Source organism: Panthera onca, chromosome X (genome assembly GCF_046562875.1).
Source record: "Panthera onca isolate mPanOnc1 chromosome X, mPanOnc1 haplotype 2, whole genome shotgun sequence".
NCBI classification, from domain to species: Eukaryota; Metazoa; Chordata; class Mammalia; order Carnivora; family Felidae; genus Panthera; species Panthera onca.
In genome coordinates this window covers 17,588,551-17,612,908 of record NC_138357.1, presented here as the reverse complement: position 1 = coordinate 17,612,908, position 24,358 = coordinate 17,588,551, and the positions used below count along the sequence as shown (strand labels likewise).

At 41.8% G+C, this 24,358-nt stretch overlaps 1 protein-coding gene across 2 annotated transcripts; it reads left to right on the top strand.

Annotated features, from left to right (window-relative positions):
• The first annotated feature begins 955 nt into the window (after positions 1 to 955).
• Positions 956 to 23,237, top strand: ZNF449 (zinc finger protein 449). Of its 2 annotated transcripts, none has more exons than XM_081794136.1 (5): positions 956 to 1,011; positions 3,148 to 3,596; positions 5,180 to 5,384; positions 20,017 to 20,130; positions 20,322 to 23,237. In XM_081794136.1, the coding sequence occupies exons 2-5, from the start codon at positions 3,243 to 3,245 to the stop codon at positions 21,203 to 21,205; spliced, it is 1,557 nt and encodes a 518-aa protein (XP_081650262.1). In that variant the 5' UTR covers positions 956 to 1,011; positions 3,148 to 3,242; the 3' UTR covers positions 21,206 to 23,237. The 2 variants fall into 2 exon arrangements, with proteins under 2 accessions (XP_081650262.1, XP_081650263.1); XM_081794137.1 differs by lacking the exon at positions 956 to 1,011 and adding an exon at positions 1,038 to 1,441.
• Positions 23,238 to 24,358: the final 1,121 nt, after the last annotated feature.

Below are 24,358 nucleotides of genomic sequence, written 5' to 3'. Positions count from 1 at the left end.
TGGCCCCCAGTCCCAGCCCACCAGCCCAACTCCGACCCGGGGGGAGCTGTCTCCAGTGCCCGGGCCTCTGCATGTTTGGGGCGGTGGGGCGCCTGGCTCCTCATCTCACTTCTGCCCAGGTCTGGGAGGCACAATCACAGGAGGCTCTCCGTCCAGGGCCCATGCAGGACTAGGTCCTGGTCCCACGAGGGAAGTACCAGCACTAAAGTCTGTCGTCCGAACACCATCAGCACTAACCGAGGACCAATGTGAGGACTAGATCTCCCAGGAACAGCATCCCCTCTGGCCTTGTGCCAGCTCACCCAGGAGGGGAAATGTGACCCAAGCGCGGGGCTCGGGAGGCACCAATCAGAAGACAAGAGGCAGGGCCACTGGGCGAACCCAAAGTCCCAGAAGCCCGCGGGTGGCGGCGGTAGGCGGAGAGGAGCACACAGGGTAGCGAGGTTGAAGCTCGGGTCTTCAAGAGAAGAAACTAGAAAGGTAGCCCAAGGCCACTGCGGTCTGTGAGAGCCTGACCAGAGTCATAAGCCCAGGAAAGGTTGTTAAAATGCGAATTCTCGAGCTCATGCAAGCTGCGATGCTTTAGGGTGTTGGGAAGGGGCCCAGAAATCTGAAGTTTTCCCAGGCTCTCCCAAGAAATTCTTCCTGCACAGAGAGGTTTGGGAATCAGTGACCCAGTCCTAACAGAGTTAACGGAGGTCCCCACCGCTCTGATTTCTCTAGGGTTACCGGGAGAGAAGCCCTCCCTAGGATCAGGAACCGGGAACGTCCCACCCAAGCCCCTGGGCTGCAGAGGCACTTAAGACCGGAAATGGGAAGGCTTCCATAGCGGCTGGAGGCCCAGAGGAGGCCAAGGAAGTGGCGACCCCTCCCACGTCAGCTTGCTAAGGGGCACAGACGGCTGGCGGGTGTTTCGGGGCCTGCCGGGAAATGTAGTCCAAAAGGCGGGCGCGCGCCTGCGCCCTGCGCAGCTGCCCCGGGGAGCCTGGGAGAGCCGTGGGCGCCGAGGCGGTGAGTCCCCGAACGGCCAGAGGGCGTGGCCGTCCCTGGGGCGCGGGCGCGGGCGCGGGCGGAGGTGCTCCGGTCCTGCTGGGGCTACGGCAACCGTCCATCGCCAGCTCTGACCCCGCGGCGTGTGCAGGGGCGAGCGACGGGCGGCGGGCCGCTGTCCGGCCGGGACCCCACCACCGCTCCCTGCGACCGGGCCGGGCCTTCCCGAGGTTGTCCGAGACCGGGATCGCCCCTCGAGGCGGCGGGACATCGTGGGCGGGAGCGCGCTGGGGCCATGCTCGCGCCCCAGGCAGCCGATTTGTGACTGGCTTTTAGACGTTCCCACGACGTGTCCCCCCTCGCTTTTCTCCGAGTGCCCGCTCTGCAAACACCTCTCTATCCGTGGGCCGGGTGAGAGCAGGCTCGCTCTGGCGGCTTTTGGGGAGAAGCCGTGAGTCCCGGGGTGCAGTGACGTTTCTTTGCGGAAGGGCGGACGGAGGGACAGCGGGACGGTCAGGGCCCTGGTGGACGTGGTGGAGAGTTCGGCGCGTCTGGGGAGGGCTGCGGGCTGCGAGGCCGAGCACGGTAAGGGCGGGTCCACAGCCCCAGCCGGCAGAGTTCCTGGATGCCCTCCAGCGACGGTTAGGTGCCTAGGCGGGAGATGGGGAAGCTTTCTAGGAATCAGTGCTCGGGACAATAACCTTTCCTGAGTGCTTCCTCTGTGCCCCGCATGCTGTCGTTCGCTTCCGTGCAGTTGCATCCGACACAGGAAATTTTGTGAAATCGATGCTATCATCATTTTCATGTTACAGACAGAAGCGCTGGGTGTCAGGCTCACAAAGCGAGCAGGTTATCCCGCCTGGATGGTCTGCCGCTAAAGTCCAGGTTACCATCGAGATAAGGGGTGATAGGGTCACAGGGTACATTTGGGATGACTAGGTAGGAAGATCATGAGTATTTTTTTCTTTGTCCCACTCCAGGGAAGAGAACAGGTACCTGAGGCATCTTGGCAAATGCAGAGAGAGAGAGAGAGAGAGGACCCATAGCTTAGGGTGGGTGCTGGTATTGAGACACGTCTGTGACCTCAGGCATTGCCCTAAGAACATTTGGATGTTTTTAGCCATGAGCGTTGCAGGGATCTGTTCATTCTAACCTTGTCACCATTTCTGTCTGGCATTTACTGGGTGACATGGGACAAGTTATTCAGTCCTCCTGAGCCTCAACTTTCAGTTCCCTCATCTGAATTCATGGCATAATACTAGTCCCCACCTCCTCTCTTTGGGTGAGGGCTACCTGACCTAATAAATGCAGGAAGCCGAGAACAGCACTTGGACTTAGCAACATGAATGCCATCAGTGGCCTTCAGAATTAATGCAGCCCAGATGGCTGATGGCCTGCCCTGATGTAGTGTTTTTTTCTCATGAGAAAGCCAGCAGGCATGCCATAGCAGGATGAGGGTCACGCTGATGTGGGCTGAAGTACACACGCCTTGAGTGGAGAAGAATGAAAGGTTGCAGATTTGGAGCCTTTGGAGGTGTGGTTCTCCTAAGATGCCTGTTATTTAAGGCAACCAAGGGTTCCTCAATAGCACAGGGGCTTTCAGGGTGGTTCACCACTGCTCCCCTATTTCTTTTGTGGCCTGTATATATTCAGAGACACAAAATAGCTTGTATTAGTTTGGGAGTATAGTTACAGGGCAGCACATCTAGGGTGGTTCATTTAAGGGAAGAGGTTCTTAGCCTTGGGTCAATGGAATTCTAGAGTCGCACTATCGAGTAGAACTTGCTACAGCGATGTCTGTGGAGCACTTGAAATGTGACTAGTATGAATGAGAGACTGCATTTTTAATTTCAATGACTTTGAACTGAATCTACCACATGGGACTTGTGACTACCATATTGGGCAGCACAGTTCTAGAGGGTCCGTGTAGGGCGTAGAACATTTTGTAAATGTTTGGAAAATGGATGCAGCATTAGATGTGTATGTGTATTTTTCTAGGAAGTGATTCCCTGGCCTTCGTTAGATTCTCAGAATCACCAGAAAAGATTAAGGTCTGCTGCTTTAGGGCTTTGGCGGAATGTAAACAAGTTAAGGGAAGTAAGTATGGCTTCTGGTAATCACTGCTGTTTCTCCTTTCTCCTTTTGTCCTGTCCTCAGCTGTGGGTGGCTCCCCCTTGACACACGTACACAAAGAAATACTGGAATCTGAGACTTCAGGCCCCAGAGAAATTGCACACGGCCAGAAGGGGGCGATGGCTGTGGCCCTGGGTTGTGCAATCCAGGCTTCCTTGAATCAGGGCTCTGTGTTTCAAGACTATGACGCGGACTGTGAAGTCTTCCGCCAGCGCTTCAGGCAGTTCCAGTACAAAGAAGCAGCCGGGCCTCATGAAGCCTTCAACAAACTCTGGGAGCTTTGCTGTCAATGGCTCAAGCCAAAGATGCGCTCTAAGGAACAAATCCTGGAGCTGTTGGTGTTGGAGCAGTTCCTAACCATCCTGCCCACGGAGATAGAGACCTGGGTGAGGGAACATTGCCCAGAGAATAGAGAAAGAGTTGTGTCGCTGATAGAAGACTTACAGAGAGAACTTGAGATACCAGAGCAGCAGGTGAGAAGAGTTTGGGATCTTGGTAATTAGACAGAAGTAGCAGAGACGTCTGATACTAGATCAGACACTTCAATTCCAACCCCGCGCTTTCCCTGAAATGATTTTCATTTTTTCCTTCTGCTGGAATTGGCATATGGTTCCGTGATTCTCAGCTATTAAACCCAGCTTCTATTCTGTAACAAATACTTAGTAATGTCTCTTCTGCTGTCCTGAAATGAAATTTACATATAATGTAACCTTACATACACACAAAATCAAAAACAATACTACAATAAGTGGTCTGTGGGCCAAATGCAGCGCCAGGCCTGTTTTTATGCAGGCCATGAGCTAATAATGGTTATTACCTTTTTAAAAGGTTGTTAAATACAAGAAGTGTAGGTGATAGACCAACATGACCCATAAAGTGTAATTATTTAATATATGACTATAAGAAAATGTTGCCAGCCCGGGTCAGGTGGAGTCTAGAAAGGAAATCAAGGAAAGGGGACATAGTTTGCCACAATCGAATCAGCATTTGAACACACTCCCTTTTCGGGCTTGACTGCACAGAAGACTTGAAGTTGTCAGATGCCCGCATCTATGCATAAAGTCACCGGGAAGGCGACAGCCACCAGTTCAGACTGGGACAGCTCAAACACTGGGTGGCACCGCTGGTCGTGTGATTTTCCACAGTGGCAACGAGTGTCAGTCAATCTGAACAACAAGGAATACAGTGGTTGTCTGATTTCCCAGGTAGGGCTTTCCTAGAAAATTCAGGTCACGCTACCATATGCAACACTATTTGGTGTGTATATGAGCCACAGTGTGAAGTCCTTGACAGGTTCTTTTTACCTGGATGGAAGTTTGAGGGGGAACTACAGAGTTGGCGGGGACCCGGAGCAGTGCCGCACCGTGAACGGTTTATACTCCCGTCTCTGCCCACTGAGTTCCGCCGGCCACCTGCCTTCATGCCACGTCAGCCTGTGGTGGTGGCGCTACTGTCCCCTGCTCAGAAGGGCACAGGGCAGAACCTGTGGCAGGAGGGAGAAAGGGCTTCGAGTTGGGCCTTAGGTGCCCGGTGTTGTGTGTTGACGGGGCTGTGCAGTTAGCCTCACTGAACTGGAGCCTTGCAAAATTTGCTGCGCCCGCCCCAGGGCGTAAGGAATTTATGGTTTCCCTTCCTCTCTCTGTCCTCTGGGTTTGGCTTACGATAGCAGATTTTATGTGCCTGTGGCCTAATCGTGCACTGCCCAGTACGGCCGCCACCGGCCAAGTGTGGGTGGCCCTTGAGCGCTAGCGATGTGGCCAGTGCAAACTGAGATGCGCTCTAAGTGGAAAACGCTGGCCACATTCAGAAGACTGAGCATGAGAAATAAAGTAGGTGAGATATCTCCCTAGTAATGGTTGGCGTTGATTACATTCTGAACTTAGGGTATTTTAGCGGTACTGGGTTAACCGAGGCATGTTATTAAGATTGACTTCATCGCTTTCTTCTTTGTTTATGCGGGTACTGCAAAAGCAAAATGACGTACACGGGTCACACTGTCGCTACCGGGCATTGCTGGTCTAGACTTTAGAGTGATGGGTTCTGCCATTTGCCCCAGATCGATAGGCAGGAAATGCTCTTGGAAGAACTGGCACCGGTGGGAACGGCACACGTACCACCAAACATCCACCTGGAGTCACCCCCACTCCAAGTAATGGGACCTGCCCCGGAGGGCCCAGTGGCAGAGCCTTGGATCCCACAGGCAGGGCTGCAGGAGCTGAGCTATGGTGCCGCTGAGGAGTGCCAGCCCTTCCTGGACCCCGGTAAGGCAGGGGTTTTATTTCCTTTCTGAGGTTTGTACTTTGAGAGCTGAAGCGCTCTCCAGGTCTGGGGGTGGGTCAGAAACACCCACTGCTGGATGGAAGGGGACCACCGTGATGAAGCGTGGGAGGAGGGACGCCTCTCTGGGAGGAGCTGAGAACAAAGCACGGTACATCAGATGGGATTAAAAACCCTGTAAGCTAATGACCCTGCTCAAGAAGCCTGTTTTCCCCTTTTCAGTTGTTTTTATTGTTATAAAATGCACATAACATAAAATTTACCATCTTAATCATTGTGATGTGTATAGTCCAGTGGTATTGAGTGCATTATTAATGTCAAACCACTACTAACATCTGTTTCCATAACTGTTTTCACCTTGTAAAACTGAAACCCCATACTCATTTAAACAAATAATTGCCCATGTCTCTAGCCTTGGAAACCACCAGTCAGCTTTCTGTCTCTATGAATTTGACTACTCTGCGTACCTCATCTACATGGAATCATACAGTATTTGTCTTTTTGTGACTGGCTTATTTCACTTAACACATGTTCTGAAGGTTCATCCATTTTGTAGCATATGGCAGTATTTCCATCCAAGTAAAGGCTAAATAATATGCCATTGTACGTACCTACTGCATTTTCTCTATTTTCCGTAAATGTATGCTTAGTTTTCTTCCATGTTTTAGCTAGTATGCAAATATCTCTTTGAGACCCTGCTTTTACTTCTTTTGGGCATACAACTAGAGGTGGAAATGCTGAATCATACGGCAATTCTGTTTTTAATTTTTTGAGGAACAGCCACACTGGTTTCCACAGTAGTTGTACCATTTTACATTCCCGTCAATAGTGCGTAACTTTTCTAATTTGTCCACATCCTCATCAACACTTGTTATTTTCTGTTCTGTGATAGTAGCATTCTTAATGGATGTGAGGTGGTATCTCACCGTAATTTGGAATTGTGTTTCCCAAATGTTAGTGACATGGAACATCTTTTCAAGTGCTTATTGGCCATTTGTATATCTTCTTTGGAGAATGTGTATTCAAATCCTTGAACATTTCTTTTTCTTTAAGGTTTATTTGTTTATTTTGAGAGAGCGAGCGTGAGCCTGAGCATGAGTGGGGGAGGGGCAGAGAGAGGGAGAGACAGAGAATCCCAAGCAGGCTTCATGCTGTCAGCATAGAGTCTGCCACTGGGCTCGAACTCACAAACCACGGGATCATGACCTGAGCCCAAACCAAGAGTTGGACACTTAACCGACTGAGCCACCCGGGTGCCCCATTTTTTTTTAAAGTTTATTTCCCCCTGTACATTTCAAAAACGGAATGTTCTTTGTTGTTGAATTTTAGAATTCTCTATATATTCTAGATATTAATCCCTTATCAGATATGATTTGCAAATATTCTTCCCATTTGTGGGTTGCCTTTTTACTCTGCTGAAACTGTCTTTTGATGGATAAATTTTTAAATTTTTCATGAGCTACTCTGTGTCTACCTTTTCTTTTGTTGTCTATACTTTAGGTGTCATATCCAAGAAATAATTGCCGAATCCAGTGTCATGAAGCTTTCCCCTATGTTTTCTTCTAAGAGTTTCATAATTTTAGGTCCTGACTTTAGGTTTTTGATCTGTTTTGTGTTAATTTTTGCACGTGCTGTTGTGTAAGGTTCTAACTTCATTCATTTGCACACACATATCCAGTTTTTCCAGCACCATTTGTTGAAAAAAGTATTGTTTCTCCATTGAATAATCTTGGTATCATTGTTAAAAATCATTTCACCATATATATTAAGGTTTATGTATGGGCTGTCTGTTCTGTTCCATTAGTCTATATGCTAGTAAGTTTTGAAATCAGGAAGTGTGAGTCCTGTAGCTTTGTTCTTCCTTTCCACGAATTTTTGTCGTTTGGGCATCCCTGTAGAGTCCATATCATTTTAGGTATGGGTTTTGCTATTAACGCAAACAAAGTACCATTGGAATTTTCATAGAGATTGTATTGAATCTGCAGATCACTTTTGGTAGTATTGACATCTTAATAGTATCAAGTCTCCCAATCCATGAACATGGGATGTGATCTTCTTTCTTTATTTTTTTTTTGTTTTAAGAAATATTTATTTATTTTTGAGAGAGAGAGACACACACAGAGTGCAAGCAGGGGAGGGGCAGAGAGAGAGGGAGACACAGAATCAAACAGGCTCCAGGCTCTGAGCTGTCAGCACAGAGCCCGATGTGGGGCTCAAACTCACAGACCACGAGATCATGACCTGAACCAAAGTCAGATGCTCAACCGACTGAGCCACCCAGGCACTCCTATTTATATCTTCTTTAATTTATTCTACCAATGCTTTGTCATTTTTGTGGTACAAGTCTTTGATGTACTTAATTCCTAAGTATTTTATTCTTTCCGATGCTATTGTAAATGGAACTGTTTTCATAATTTCTGGAATTGTTCATTGTTCATCGTTAGTATATAGAAATGGAACTGATGTTTGCAGGTTCATTTTGTATCCTGGTACTTTGATGAATTCATTTATTTATGTTAACAGTTTTTTAATGGAATCTTCAAGGTTTCTATATACTAGATCATATAATCTGCCAATAGAGATCATTTTACTTTTTCCTTTTCAATTTGAATTCCTTTTACTTCTTTTTCTTGCCTAATTTCTCTGGCTAGAAGTTTCAGTACTGTGTTGAACAGAGTGGCCAAAGCAGGCATCCTCGCCTTCTACCTCAACTTAGAGGGAAAGTTTTCGGCCTTTTACCACTGAGTGTGATGTTCCCTGTGGGTTTTTCATATATGGCTTTTATTTATGTGGAAGTAATTTCCTTCTGTTCCTATTGTGTTGAGTGGGTTTTTTTGTTTTATCATGAAAGGATGTTGAATTTTATCAAATGCTTTTTCCACATCATTTGAAATGGTGTGTTTTTTCCCTTCATTCTGTTAAGGTGGTATATTACATTGACCGATTTTCATATGTTGAAGCAGCCTTGCATTCTAGAAGCAAATATCACTTGGTCATGTTATATAATCCTTTTAATATGTTGCTGAATTCAGTTTGCTAATATTTTGTTCAGGGTTTTTTGTATCAATGTTCATAAGGGATATTGTTGTGTCATTTTCTTATAGTGTCTTTTCTGGCTTTGGTATCAGGGTATTGTTGGCCTCAGAGGATGAGGAAAGTGTTTCCTCCCCTTCATTTTTTTTTTGGAAAAGTTTGAGAAAGATTTGTATTAGTTCTTCCCTAAATGTTTGGTAGAATCCACCAGTGAAGCCATCAGGTCTAGGGCTTTTCTTTGTCAGGAGATTTTTGATTACTGCTTCACTCTCTTTACTAGTTTACTGAATAGGTCTATTCAGATCTTTCTGTTTCTTTGTTATGTAGTCTTGGTAGGTTTTGTGGTTCTGGTAATTTATCCATTTCATCTAGGTGATCCAATTGGTTTGTATACGGTTGTTCATAGTGCTGTCTTGTAATTGTTTTTATTTCTGTAGAATGATTGGAAATATCCCGACTTTAATTTTAACAATTTTTGCCTTCTTTCTCTTTGTCTCTTTGTCTTAGTTCATCTGGCTAAAGGTTTGTCAAGTTCATTTATCTTTTCAAAAAGCCAATGTTTGGTTTCATTGATTTTCTCTATTGTCTTTCTAGTCTTTATTTTGTTTATCTCTGACTGATCTTTATTGTTTCCTTCCTTCTGCTTTGGGCTTAGTGTTTTTCTTTTCTTATTAGTTCCTTAAGTTGTAAACTTATGTTACTGTTTTGGGCTTTTTTTGTTTACTAATGTAAGTATTTATAGCTATAAATTCCCTACTTAGCCCTGCATTCATTATGTCTCAAAAGTTTTGGCACTTTGCATTTTCATTTTCATTGATCTCTAAGTATTTTCTAATTTTCTTTGTGACTTCTTCTTGCATCCATTCGTTATTTAACAGGGTGTTATTTAATTTTCACAAATTTGTCAATTTTCCAGTTTTCCTTCTGTTCTGATTTCTAACTTCATTCCATTGTGGTCAGAGTAAGTACTTTGAATGAGATCTGTGTTTTTAAATACATAGAAACGAATTTGTGGCCTAACATACCGTCTGCATCCCAGAAACTGTCTCATATGCACTTGAGAAGAATCTGAGATTTTTATTCTGGCCATCTTAGTGAGTGTGAAGTGTTTCTTCAAAGACTATAATGGTGTTGAGCATCGTTTCATGGGCTTATTGGGCGTTTGTGTATCTTCACTGGAGAAATGCCTATTTAGATTTTTTGCCTATTTTTGTTTTTTATTTTTTTATTTTTTTTAAGTAGGCTTCACACTCAACCTGGGCCTTGAACTCCGGTCCCTGAGATCAAGAGTTGGATGCTCTAACAACTGAGCCAGCTGGGCACCCCTGCCTATTTTTAAGTAGGATTATATGTGTTTTTATTACTGAGTTGTATATGATCTTTTTATATCCTAGATAAAAGTCTATTATTAGATATATGACTTATAAGTAGTCTTTCATGTTTTGTGACTGTCTTTTAACTTTCTTAATAGTGTCCTTTGTAGCGCAAAAGTTCTTTTTTTTTTTTTTTTAATTTTGATGCGGTCCAGTTTAACTATTTTTTGTTTTGTTGCTTGTGCTTTTTATGTCATACCTAAGAAACCATTGCCTGATACAAGGTCATGAAAATTTACCCCTAAATTTTCTCCTAAGAGTTTTATAGTTTTAGCTTGCATTTAATGCTTTGATTCATTTTCAATTAATTTTTGTATAAGTTGCACAGTAGCGGCCCAAATAATATGTATATTTACATATATTCTCGCATATTCAGTTGTTTCAGCATGGTTTGCTAAAAGGCTCATTCTTTTCACATTGAATGGACTTGAAACTCTTGTCCAAAATCAGTTGACTACAGGTATATGGGTTTACTGCTGGACGGTCAGCTCTAGTCTAGTGATCTATATGTCTATTCTTATGGAAATACCACACTGTCTTTATTATTGCTTTCCAGTAAGTTTGGAAATATGAGAGTGTGAGGGCTCCAATTTTGCTTTTGTTTTTCAAGATTGTCTTGGCTGCTCTGAGTTTGATACAATTCCATGTGATATTTAGCATCAGCTTATCAGTTTCTACAAAGAAGTCAGTTGGGATTCTCATAGGGGTTGTGTTGAATCTGTAGATAAGTTTGGGGAGTATTGCCATGTTAACAGTGTTAAATTTGTGATGCATACACATGTGGTGCTTTTCCATTTATTTAGATTTTCTTTCATTTTTTTTTTACATTTTTTATAGTTGCCCAAGTATAAGTTTTTATACTGCTGTTATGAAATTTGTTCCCAAGTATTCTTTTTAATGGTTTTTCCAGAGGAACTGTTTTCTTAATTTCATTTTTGGGTTGTTCATTAAAAATATATAGGATTACAGGGCGCCTGGGTGGCTCAGTCGGTTAAGCATCTGACTCTTGGTTTCAGCTCAGGTCATGATCTCACGGTTTGTGAATTCTAGCCCTGCATTGGGCTATGCATTGAGCATGGAGCCTGCTTGGGATTCTCTCTCTCCCTTTCTCTCTCTGCCCTTCCCGTGCATGTGCTCTCTTTCTCTCAAAATAAATAAACTTAATATCTCTCTATATAGGATTATAATTAATTTTTGCATATTGATCTTGTGTCCTGTAATCCTACTTGTTTAATAGTTCAAATTATTTTTTAGTGGGTTCCTTAGGATTTTCTATATCAAAGATTATGTCATCTGAAAAAAGAGATAGCTTTACTTATCTTGTTCTAATCTAGATACCTTTTCTTCCTTTTCCTTGCCAAATTACCCTGGCTAGAACCTCCAGTACAATATTCAATGTGAGTGGTGAGACCGGACATCCTTGTCTTGTTTCTGATCTCAGGGGAAATGCGTTTAGTCTTTTACTGTTATTTATGATGTTAGCTGTGGGCCTTTCCTTGATTCCTTTTATTAGGGTGAGGAAGTTCCCTTCTATTCATGGATTATTGAGTGTTTTTATCAAGAAACTCTTGAATTTTGTCACATGCTTTTTGTGCGTCTATTGAGATGATCATGGTTTTACTTTTTATTCTCTTGTAATGGTGTATTTCCTTAACTTTTGAATGTTAAACCAACATTGCATTCCTGATGCAAATGGATTACTTGATCCTGGTGTATAATTCATATTATATGTTGCTGGATTTGGTTTGCTAGTATTTTGTTGAAGATTTTTATATCTATTTTCATCGGAGATACTGTCTGTAGGTGTTTTTTTTTGGTCCTGTCTTTATCTGGTTTTGTTATCAGGGTACTATTGGCCTCATAGACTGAGTGGGAAAGTCTTTGTTCCTTTTCTATTTTTTGGATGTGTTTGTGAAGAATTTCTGTTTTTTTTCTTTTGTTGTTTATACCTTGGATGTCACATTTAAGAAACTGTTGCCTAATTCAAGGTCATGAAGATTTATAGCCATGTTTCCTTCTTTTTTTAAATATATTTTTAAAGTTTATTTCTCTTGAGAGAGAGAGAAAGCACGAACAGGGGAGGGGCAGAGAGAGGGGAGATAGTGAGAATCCCAAGCAGGCTCCACACTGACAGCGTGGAGCTGGACATGGGGCTTGAACCCACGAACTGTGAGATCATGACCGGAGCCAAAGTCAGATGCTTAACTAACTGAGCCACCCAGGTGCCCCTCTTTTTTTTTTTTTAAGAGAGAGAGAAAGTGTGAGTCAGGGGAGGGTCAGAGCGGGAGAGAGAGAGAGAGAGAGAGAGAGAGAATCTTAATCAGACTCCAGGCTTAATGCAGAGCCCAGCAGAGGGCTCAATCCCATGACCCTGGGATCATGACCTGAGCCAAAATCAAAAGTTGGATGCTCAACCAATTGAGCCACCAGGTGCCCCTGTACTTATGTTTCCTTCTAAGAGTCTTGTGGATTTAGCTCTTAAATTTAGATCATTGATCCATTATGAATTAACTTTTGTATATGGTGTGAGAAATGGGACTAGCATCATTCTTTTACATGTGCATATCTAGTTGGCCCAGCACCATTTGTTGAGGAAACTATTCTTTCCCCATTGAATTGTCATGGTACCTTTCTCAAAAATGGATTGACAATAAATGACAAGGCTATTTCTGGCTTATCAATTCTATTCCACTGATACATTTTTCTTTCCTTATGCCAGTACAGTGAGTTGGAAAGTGTTCCATTCTCTTCTGTTTTCAGTGAGAGATTATGTAGAATCGGTGTTAATTCTTTAAATGTTTGGTAGAATTCACCACTGAATCATCCAGACCTGGGCATTCTTTGTGAGAAGTGTCTTGATTACTAATTCAGTACCTTTACTTGTTATAGGTCTATTCTGATTTTATATTTCTTCTTGAATCAATTTTGGGTAGTTTTTGTGTTTCCAGGAATTTATGCATTTCATTTATCTAATTTGTTTCTGTGCAGTTGTTCATACTATTCCTTTATAATCCTTTTTATTTCTGTAAGGTTAGTAGTAATAGTTCCCCTTTCATTTATGATTATAGTAATTTGAGTTTTCTTTCTTCTTTTCTTGGTCAGTTTAGCTGAAGATTTGTCAATTTTGTTAATTTTTTTCAAAGAACCAACCTTGGTTTTATTGATTTTCTCTATTGTTTTACCGTTCTCTGTTTCATTAAATCCTGCTCTAATCTTTATTATTTTCTTCTGGTTGTTTTAGGTTTTGTTTGCTCTTATTTTTCTAATATTTTAAGGTGCAAAGTTAGGTTATTAATTTCAGATTTTTCTTTCTTTTCAATATAGGCATTCATAGCTATAAATTTCCCTTTAAGCAGTGGTTTAGGTACATTCCTAAGTTTTGGTATATTGTGTGTTCATTTTCATTTATCTCAAAGTATTTCTAATTTCTCTTTTGATTTTTTTATGATTGATTATTTATTTAAGAGTGTGTTGTTTAATGACCTTGTATTTATGAAGTCCTCAAATTTCTTTCTGTTATTTCTTTTTTAAGTAGGCTCCATACCCAGCGTGAAGCCCAATGCAGGGCTTGAACTCAGAACCCTGAAATCAAGACCTAAGCTGAAATCAAGAGTCGGACACTTAACCAACCTAGCCACCCAGGCACCCTTCTGTTATTTTTTTCTAACTTCATTCTGTTTTGGTGGGAGAATATACTTTGTAATTGTGATCCTTTCACATTTTTGAACATTTGTTTTATGGTATAGCATCTTGACTGCCCTGGAGAATTTTCCATGTGCACTTGAGAAGAACACATATTCTGTACTTCTTGGGTGGAATGTTCTATAAATGTCTGTGACATTTAGTAGGATTATAATTTTTTGTCTTCTATTAATGATCTTCTGCCTAGATATTCTATCCAGTAGTGCAAAGAGGTATTTAAGTCTCTGCTACTGCTCAGTTGTCTATTTCTTTTACTCTTTCTGTCAGTTTTTGCAGTCATGTATTTGGTACTCTGTTTTTAAGTGCATGTATGGTTAGAATTGTTATATCTTCCTGATTTGTCATTTTACCATTATAAACTGATCCTTTTTATCTCTAGAAGCTTTTTTGTTTTGATGTCCATTTTGTATGATATTAGTGTAATCAGTCTGGCTGTCTTGTGGTTGTTATTTGCATGATATATCTTTTTCCATCCCTTTACTTTCAGTTAGTATCTTTGAATCTAAAGTGTGTCTCCTGTAGACAGCATGTAGATGGATTTTTAAAACCTAGTATGATGATCTCTGCCTTTTGATTGAGTTGTTTAATGCATCTATGTTTAACCTGATTTTTGATATGGTGTAACTTACATCTGTGATTTTACTTTTTGTTTTCTATATTTCTCATATCTTTTTTGTTTCTCTGTCCTTCGTTTGCTGCTTTCTTTTGCACTGAGTAAATGTTTTGAATGTAGCACTTTACTTAATCAATTTTCACTATTTTTTAAAAATTATTTCCTTAGTGGTTACTCTAGAGATTAGCATGTACATCTTAACGTAATCAGATTTAGATTTATACTAATTTCATGCTAGTAAAATATAGAAATATTTCTTATATATACCTCTATTTTCTTCCTTTTTTGTGGTGTTACTATCATACATATTGCATTAAAAATGTTAAAACCTCAAAAAAATGTTAGAAACCCAAAAATACATTGTTAAAGATATTACTTTATATAATTTTAAGCCTTCTAAAAGAGCTAGAGAAGAAAGAAATACAAATAGATATTATGACTTTTGTTGTATTAACATTATTTATATTTCTGGTTTTCTTCATCTTTCCTGTGGATTTTAGTTATTAATTAGTCATTTTTTTACCCCCATACAGTTTTGCGCTCATCCACCTCATTTGTGCTGTTATTGGCAAATATATTACATTTCTACAGATTATTTGCCCAACAGTGCACTACATATATATTGTTCTATACACTGCTTTTAAAATCTTTTAAGAGAAGAGGGGCACTTAAGTGGCTCAGTCAGTTAAGCAACTGACTTCGGCTCAGGTCATGATCTCAGGGTTCATGAGTTGGAGCCCCGCGTCGGGCTCTGTGCTGACAGCTCAGAGCCTGGAGCCTGCTTCAGATGCTGTGTCTCCCTCTCTCTCTGCCCCTCCCCTGCTTGTTCCTTTGTTCTCTCTCTCTCTCTCTCTCTATCTGTCTCTCAGTCTTTTAAGAGAAGAAAGGAGCAGAAATTAGTATTTATACCGTCTTTTATAATTACCCTCTCTTGTTGTGCCCTTTGTTTTTTCGTGTGGATTTGAATTCCCATTTGGAATCAGTAGCTTTCAGACTGAGGAACTGCCTTTAGTATTTCTTGTTAGGCAAGACTTCTGCCAATGAATTCTCTCAGTTTTTGTTTATTAGAAATATTGTTATTCCAGATTAATTTTTTTTAATGTTTATTTGTTTTGGAGACAGAGACAGAGCATGAGAGGGGGAGGGGCAGAGAGAGAGGGAGACACAGAATCCAAAGCAGGCTCCAGGCTCTGAGCTGTCAGCACAGAGCCCGACGTGGGGCTCGAACTCATGAATGGTGAGATCATGACCTGAGCTGAAGTTGGACGCTTAACCGACTGAGCTACCCAGGCGCCCCTCACAATTCATTTTTTACAGATAGCTCTTCTGGATATAATTTCTCATTTTTCTTTGAGCACTTTGAATATGTTGTCCCACTGTCTTCTGGCCTCCAGTGTTGCTAGTGAGAACTCGGCCTTTAATTTTATTGGAGTTCCCTTGTAAGTGACAAGTCATTTTCCTCTTGCTGTCTTTCAAGGTTTTCTTCTTTTTATGTGACCTTTAGGATTTCTACTATGATATGTCTGGTTTTTTAAAATGTTTATTTTTGAGAGAGAGCAGGAGAGGGGCAGAGAGAGAGAGAGAGAGAGGGAGACAGATTATCCCAAGCAGGCTCCTCTGTGCTGACAGCAGAGAGCCCTGATGTGGGGCTCATACTCACAAACCCAGAGATCATGACCTGAGCCGAATTTGATGCTTAACTGACTGAGCCACCCAGGCTCTCTGATATGTCCGTTTGAAGATCTCTTTGTGTTTGTCCTGCTTGGAATTCATCTAGCTTCCGAGATGTGTAGATGAATGTGTTTTCAACACATTTGGGCAGTTTGGCACCACTGTTTCTTCAATTTGTTTTTTTTTTTTCTGCTCCTTTCTCTCACCCTCTCCTGGTTCTCTCATTATACATCTAGTATAATGGCACCTAGTGGTACCCGACTTTTCTCTGAGGCTCTATTCACTTCCCTTCATTCTTTTTTTCTCTCTGTTCTTCTGATAGTATAATCTCTACTGATCTGTCTTCAAGTTCACTGATTGTTCTGATAGTTCACATCCATTCTTGAGCAATTCTAGGGAATTTTTCATTTCAGTTATGGTACTTCTCAGCTCCAGAATTTCCACTGGATTCTTATTATACTTTCTACTTATTGATATTCTCTATTTGATGTGATGTGATGTGATGCTGTTTGTCATCATAATTTACTTCCTTAATCATGGATTGGTTTCGTTCTTGGATACTCATAATGGCTACTTTGAAGTCTTTGCTAAATTCACTATCTAGTCACTCACATAGGCAGAGTCCGGTCTCCACTCTTTTTTTTCTTCTAGTGTATGAGTCATACTTTCCTGTCCACATGCATGGCTCATCATGTTTTGTTGGAAACTGGACATTTTAGATAAAACATTGTAGCAACTCCGGAGTCCTTCTTTCCCCTCCCTAGGGCTTGTTATTGTTATTTGTTTGCTTATTTGTTTGGTAATGGCTGCGTTCCTTCAGTCAACTCTAGTCCACTGTGAAATGTTAACCTTTTGATGTTGCCCCTCAGGGAGCACAGTCTCGGATGTGCACACAGTCACCCTGGAAAGGCAGCACTTTTACAGGGCTTTCTTTGGCTGCCTCTTTCCCTGACCTGACCCTGCCATTAATTTCCAGCTAATTGCTCTATTGTTTTCAGCAATGCCCTGGAGCATAATTTCTCCCTGGACCAATCTAGTCAATTTCAGATACCTTTGTTGGGCTAGCTCCTGAGGTCAGGTTTTGAGATTTGTTGTGATCCCAGGAGGGCTCTTCCCAGCTTGTCTTTTTTCCCACTTCTCTTCGGCAAGCTAGTCAGCCTGCGGTTTAGGGTGTATAGTCCATAAATCTATCAAACTCTTTCCTGTTGCCTTTCATTATAATCTGTGCTCTTTTTTAGAATATCCTTAGGCTTAAATGTTCATCCTCTGTTGCAAATGAATCAGGTGTTTTTTTTGTTGTTTTTTTTTGAGAATATATTAGGAGCTACCTGTTTTAAGGCCTGCTTCTCCGAGGCCAAATCTCTGATACATTGCTCTGGAGGTGGGGGAAATGGTGTGCTTATCTCTGAGTGAAACTGCCACTTTCCAGCTGAGCACTAGGTCCGGCCCTCAGGTCTTCTTGGGTTGCATCTCCAGGCTTAGAACCACTGTCTTATAATCACAACTGCCTTACAAGGACAGACAGGGAGTACTCTAGTGTTGTCACCAATAGGACACCCAGGGTAGCTCCTCCATGCCACCAGTAGAGACTGGGCAGATAAAAGCTGTCCCCACCTTGCAGCCACAATTGTTTGGACCTTAGAATCAACAATGGGTAGCTGGGGTAGGATGAGAAATGCTGAGGTCCTGCCCCTTCCAAGAAGATAGCCCTCCTGGGGGAGAGGCCGCCTCGGTCCCTGTGCCAGTGTAGAGTGGAGCTGGGAGAGGCACCAAAGAGAACTGTTGTGGTTTAAATCCTCAAGAATCTCCCTATTACCAGGGCGCCTAGGTGGCTCAGTGGGTTAAAGGTCTGACTTCGGCTCAGGTCATGATCTCGCTGTTTCCGAGTTGAGTTCGAGCCCTGCATCGGGCTCTGTGCTGACAGCTCAGAGCCTGAAGCCTGCTTCCGGGTTCTGTGTCTCCCTTTCTCTCTGTCCCTCCCCCGCTCATGCTCTGGCTCTCTCTCAAAAATAAATAAACTTTTTTAAAAAAAGAATCTCCCTATTACCTGTGAATTTTAGAAGATTAAAAAAAAATAGATGTTTCCTAGTTTGCTGTAGGCCCTTAGGACCAATGTTTGTTTTATTTTTTTAAATTTTTTAAAAAGTTTGTTTATTTATTGAGAGAGAGAACACAAGCAGGAGAGGGGCAGCTGGAGGGAGAAAATCCCAAGCAGGCTCCTAGCTGTCAGCATGGAGCCCATTGCGGGGCTCGATCCCATGAACTGTGAGATCATAACCTGAGCCCAAATAACGCTTAACTGACTGAGCCACCCAGGTGCCCCTGTTTTTTTATTTATTAAAAAAAATTTTTTTAACGTTTATTTATTTTTGAAACAAAGAGAGACAGAGCATGAATGGGGGAGGGTCAGAGAGAGAGGGAGACACAGAATCTGAAACAGGCTCCAGGCTCTGAGCTGCCAGCACAGAGCCCAACGCGGGGCTCGAACTCACAAACCGTGAGATCATGACCTGAGTCAAAGTCGGACACTTAACCGACTGAGCCACCCAGGCGCCCCATCCTTTTTTTATTTTTAATAATTGTCACTAGTTTCATTGGGAAGTAGGTCTGCAGAGCTCCTCGTGATATGTTGGAAATCCACCTCCCCGACTACATTTCGGTTATAAATCCACATTTTACACCGAGGCCTTTGCTAGTCTGCCTCTTTCAAGTTTCAGTTTTCCCTCATGGCAGGTTTCCTTTGATCTGGAACCCCCAGTTTTGTTTGACCTGTGCCATGTTACCCTTTGATCCCATTCTTCGCTTTGCAGTCTAAACAAAAACAATGCAGTGAATTTGTTTTTCATTTTTTGTAAGCTTATGTATTTTGAGAGAAGGAGAGAGCACATGGGGGGAGAGGCAGAGAGAGAGGCCCCAGCGATCTGGGGCTCACACTCACTTACAGCAAGACCCTGACTTGAGATGAAATCAAGAGCCAGACACTTCAGACTGAGCCACCCTGGGCACCTCAACAATATAGTGAACTTAAACAAAATTGTATTTGAAATGCATTTTTGTTTGTCATTCTTAATTGCAAAAGGTCTTTTTTCCATGAAAATATAAAATAAGGTATTTTAGTCCCCTTCCTATGTTTTGACATAATGCTTTGAAACGTAAATTTTCATTCCTTTGCTAATGTATTTTAATAATGCTACTATTTTAAAAAATATTGCTGATGTTTAAACAGCATCCTGCAGTTAGATTTCAAGGCAACAGTTTTCATCCCACACTTTATTGCAGACCAATATACTTTGCCAGAGCCGAGGAAGGTGAGGAAAGGTCGTGGAAAGAGAATGTGAGCCACAGCAGCTGTCAGTGGGGAGAGAGGTGGTAGGACATGGGGACAGTGAGTGTAGGAACTTGTTCTAGTTGTTCTTAGACTGATAGAAATACCGTTGGATGGTTTTTTGGGTTAATTTCAAGAGAGTGCACTTCTAGGCTTCCCCTGAAATAAACATAAACCCTGCTTTTGCTTGTTGGAAACCTAGTCATTTTCCATTTTATTTGAAAATCTCAATAGAAAAGATTCTAGTAAATAGTTTCATAACCCATACATTTATTTATTAATTTTTTCAGCGTATTTATTTTTGAGAGAGGGCGCACATATGTGCAGGAGCGGGGAAGGGGCAGAGAGGGAGGGAGAGAGAGTATCCCATGCAGGCTCTGAGCTCTCAGCACAGAACCCGACTTGGGGCTCAAACTCACGAACCAAGAGTTCATGACCTGAGTAGAAATCAAGGGTCACGTGCTTAACTGACTGAGCCACCCAGGTGCCCCTCCTAACCCCAACTTTTAGCTTTCTCTTCACTCGGTATCAATAGCAGCATTTCTCAGTTTTATGCCAAAATACGCCAAAACTCTATGAAGATTTACTGCCTATTTTGGCTCTAACCTGAATAAATATCAGACTAGATATAGAAATCATGTAGTGTGTTGATTTCAACACAGAAATGGTTTACTCTCCTCCCACAGAGGAGAATGGCCTTGAATTGAGCACAAAAGGATGTTCTCTCATCACATGTTTTGTTTTTATCTTTAAAAAAGAGAGTCTCTTGTGAGAGATCTTGGGTGGAGTCGTAGTCATTGGGGAGAAAGTAGACCTTAAGCGGCCACATGTCCCAGATGTCGTCAGAGAAAACCCTTGATGACATAAACTATTCTGCTTCTCATCTTTCTTATGGCCAGGGTATCCAATACCAAAGCTGGACGTGAACTTTTCATTGGAGCCTCGAGAAGAGGCATGGGTGAAGGAACTACAAGATTCCAAAGAAATGAAACAGTTATTTGACTCCAAGATAGGTAAGTCATGGTTCATTGATGTCATGGAATAAAGAAAAGAAAAATTCGGCCTTCATCAGGGTAAAGAGTTTGGGATTCTACCAAGGAGTTTCTGTATTCCTGCTGGTGGTTTAATACAATCCTTCCTTTTCCCTCGTGTGTTCCTCTCTGTGGGACGCAGTGACATCTTCAGTTTCTGTTTCTTCTCTCAGGTTTTGAGATGGGGATAGAAAATGAAGAAGATTCTTCAAAACAGAAAAAACTGGAGAATATGTATCCATTTATTGTTACTTTAGAGGGGAATGCTCTCCATGGGCCCATTTTGCAAAAAGACTATGTACAGTTGGAAAATCAGTGGGAAAGTCCCCCGGAGGATCTACAGACAGATTTAACAAAACTGGTGGATCATCCGAACCCCTCTGCAGGAGAGAAACCTGAGAATTCCAACTTAGAAGAGCCTCTCGACCCCAGACCCCAGAAGAAAAAGAGTCCAGGGGACAAACCTCACCGATGCCCTCAGTGTGGAAAATGTTTTGCGCGGAAGTCGCAGCTTACAGGGCACCAGAGAATTCACTCTGGAGAGGAACCGCATAAATGCCCTGAGTGTGGAAAAAGATTCCTTCGTAGTTCAGACCTTTATAGACACCAACGGCTTCATACCGGAGAGAGGCCCTACGAATGCACTGTGTGTAAAAAGCGATTCACTCGACGGTCGCACCTTATAGGGCACCAGAGAACGCATTCTGAAGAAGAAACCTACAAATGTCTTGAGTGTGGGAAAAGCTTTTGTCATGGATCGAGTCTCAAAAGACATCTGAAAACTCATTCGGGTGAAAAACCTCACAGATGTCACAGTTGTGGGAAAAGTTTCAGTAGACTGACAGCTCTTACTTTGCATCAGAGAACTCACACCGAAGAGAGACCTTTTAAATGTACTTACTGTGGGAAAAGCTTTAGACAGAGACCGAGCCTTGTTATTCATTTAAGAATTCACACAGGGGAGAAGCCATACAAGTGTAGTCACTGTTCTAAAAGCTTCAGGCAGAGGGCAGGCCTTATTATGCACCAGGTCACTCACTTTAGAGGACTTCTTTAAGAATCTTGAAGAGAACAGGTTCCCACAGAGATTGACACTAACTAAAAAAAAAAAAAAGTTAACCAACAGCAGCCTGTTTGCCTTGGAAGAATCTTTTTTGTTTGAGCTTATGAGAACAGGTTTTAAAAACTATTTAAAAAGCCCTTCTTCCAAAGTATATGAATTCTAGACTATCTGTCTACTCTTGCAACATTCCCAGATTTGATTTATGCTCTCTTCCTTTTTTTTTTTTTTTACAATGAAATGTTTTGTGTCCTAAGTCAACTATGTCATAGATATAAGCATAAAGCATAGAATTGATGACAATCCTTTTCAGAGTAGGGTCAATATGATGGATGATCATGTCTATCAACATAACTACTAAAGCAGCACCATAATTATTCTGCTGTCATTATGAAAGGGGATGATGTTCGTGCAAAGCTTTATATGTGTCCTCTAAGTAGTAAGCAAGGAGACAGTGTATTTTGTCAAATAATAAAAATGTGTCGAGAACACATTTGCCTGGTAAGAACTGGGTTATTTCCATTGAGATTGTTTATGTCGAAGGAAATTAAGATTTTAACCTTTACTTATGAATTTTGCAAAGTTTGCTAGTCTGTTTAGTTGGCGGTCTGGGGTGATGCTGCTTAGAGCTGAGTATCAACTTGATGATTTATTTTGTTCACAGAATAAGCTCTTTGTGGAAGAATCCCTTGGACAATTGACGTCATACAAGTAGAATCTAACTTAATTTAGATTGCGAAACCAGTGTCTGTGGCTTTTTACTGTCCTTTGGTATTCACCGATGTGTCTCTCCGTGCTTTTAAGATTTTGCCCATTCTTTAATTCAGTGTCCCCCTAACCGTGTGTCATAGAGCACTTAGTTCTACAAGATATTTTACAAATAAGTTCGGGAATCCCTGCTGTCTCCACTTTTCTAGATACACAATGCACATCAGCATACAAGGATCTCTCAGAGGTCCTCCGGTAAAGGCAGAAAAAGCACCTCTTTTGGCTGAGTGTTTTCTAAACTTATTTGACGCCCAGAACCCTTTTTCATGTATACCCGGTAATAACCCACAGAACTAGTATTCTGCAAACATTCCTTGGAACACACCGCCTTTAACCATTTCTATAGCTATCAGTATAGTTTTGTTGCTCCCAAGCCTAGTTATCTTCAGTTGTTTCAAGGGTGTTATGAAAAATTCTTTACGTATATACATTTTTTTTATATAACACACACATCATTTTAAGGAGGTGAGGGTCACCAATCGAGATAATTTATCAGTCGTTCAGTGATTCTCAACCTCTTTGAATTTTACTTATAATCACACATGCATATTGCTACTTATATAAACATTGTATAATCGTGGTAAGGACTCAAATTCCTGTAGCAAGGGAGGAACTCTCTTTGTCAGTTATAGCTGTTAATACATGAAAATATTCATTCAGCCTAGTTCCTTGTTATAAAATACAAGAAGTAGGACATTCAAGTATTTTCCCTTTATGAAGACACCAGTCATTCTTTCCCTAAACTAGGAGTAGGGAAAGTGTATTTTGTTCTATTCCACTGAAGTTCTCGGAAGTGATGTTGAAAATAAGTATTTCGGGGGCAAGTACTCTGTGCCTAATTGGTCCTGTTCTAGGCTTAATGGAAACTAGTCAAGACACGAATCCGTGAGTCCGGTTCATAAGGAGTTTATAGTATCGTTAGTTAAACAAGAGTTGGGAAATAAATGGAGAACAATGCAAGAGAGTTTGTAATTAAGTGCCAAAGCATATCACGTGCTACAGCCAGGACGTATCTTTAATTCCTGTCATCCAGGTCCCTGTATGATGCTGCTATAAGTGTGGGGTTAAAACTGACATCCCAGTAGCAATAAACATGTAACACAGGAGGAGTCTGAATGTAGAGATGAAAAATACGGAATGTAATGGCTTCTCTTTTCTCTCTTGTGGACTTGCATTCAAACCAGAACAGTGCCTTAGAATGGATGTGCCCAACTGCTCTGTATCTATGCAATATTTTAATAAAGTGGAAATGTGTATGCTCTTCCTGCTTCAATCACATTAACTGATGGTTTGAACAACTCAGAAGCACTTCCGACAGCTATGGCAGCAAGTGCCACAGTTGACTGCTGCTCCCACCCAAAGGTGGGATCACTTTACTCCCTGCGGCCGTGGTGCCAGCTTCATGCATCATTCTGAGCATTTCCTACAGGCAAGTTTAGCTAGTAGGCTTAGTTGTGATCACAGCGTGAGCCACATCCTCCCCCTCATCTGTAGCGTACACACACAGCCGGGTTTTGCAGGGTAGAGAACATCCGTTACCCGTTGCCTTGTGATACTGTCCCATATGTAACACGCACCAATAAGTACTTGTGACATCGAATCAAGAAATATGTGAAATCTTGGAAACAGACATCCTAGTTAGAACATTGTGTGGATGTGTCTGATTAAATTTCTGAACATTTCAGGAAGGTAAGGGCAAAATATCTACTTACTATGAAGGGCAAAAACCAGTACCCATCTCAGCAGTGCTAAGAAGATTAAATGAGAGATGTATTGTTCAGGCCTTACACAGGATAAGCTTTCAATAAATATTCAGGATATGTCATTCATTCATTCATTCATTTGTTTATGTGTTTATTTTTGGGAGAGTGCAAGCGGGGGAGGGGCAGAGAGAGAGAGAGAGAGAGAAAGAAGCCCAAGCAGGCTCCACACTGTCAGTGCAGAGTCCAATGCGGGGCTCGGGCCCATGAACCATGAGATCATGAGCTGAGCCAAAATCAAGAGTCAGACACTTAACTGCCTGAGCCACCCAGGTGCCCCAGGATACTGTCTTTTAATTCTTTGCTGTTTAATTATAAAAAATATTTCAGTTGTTGATTTTCCTCTAAATATGGTTTTAGTCCTAGTCACATTCTATAGTTTTATATATAATGTCTGCATTAGGATTTTCTAGAGAAACAACCAATTATATATATATATATATATACATACATATATATATATATATATATATATATATATATAAAGAAAGAAAGAGAGAGAGAGATTATAGGAATTGGCTCATGCAGTTATGAAGATTGGGAAGTCCCATAATCTATCTGCCAGCTGGAGAGGCAGGAAGGCTGGCGGTATAATTCAGCCCGGGTTGGAACACGTAAGAAC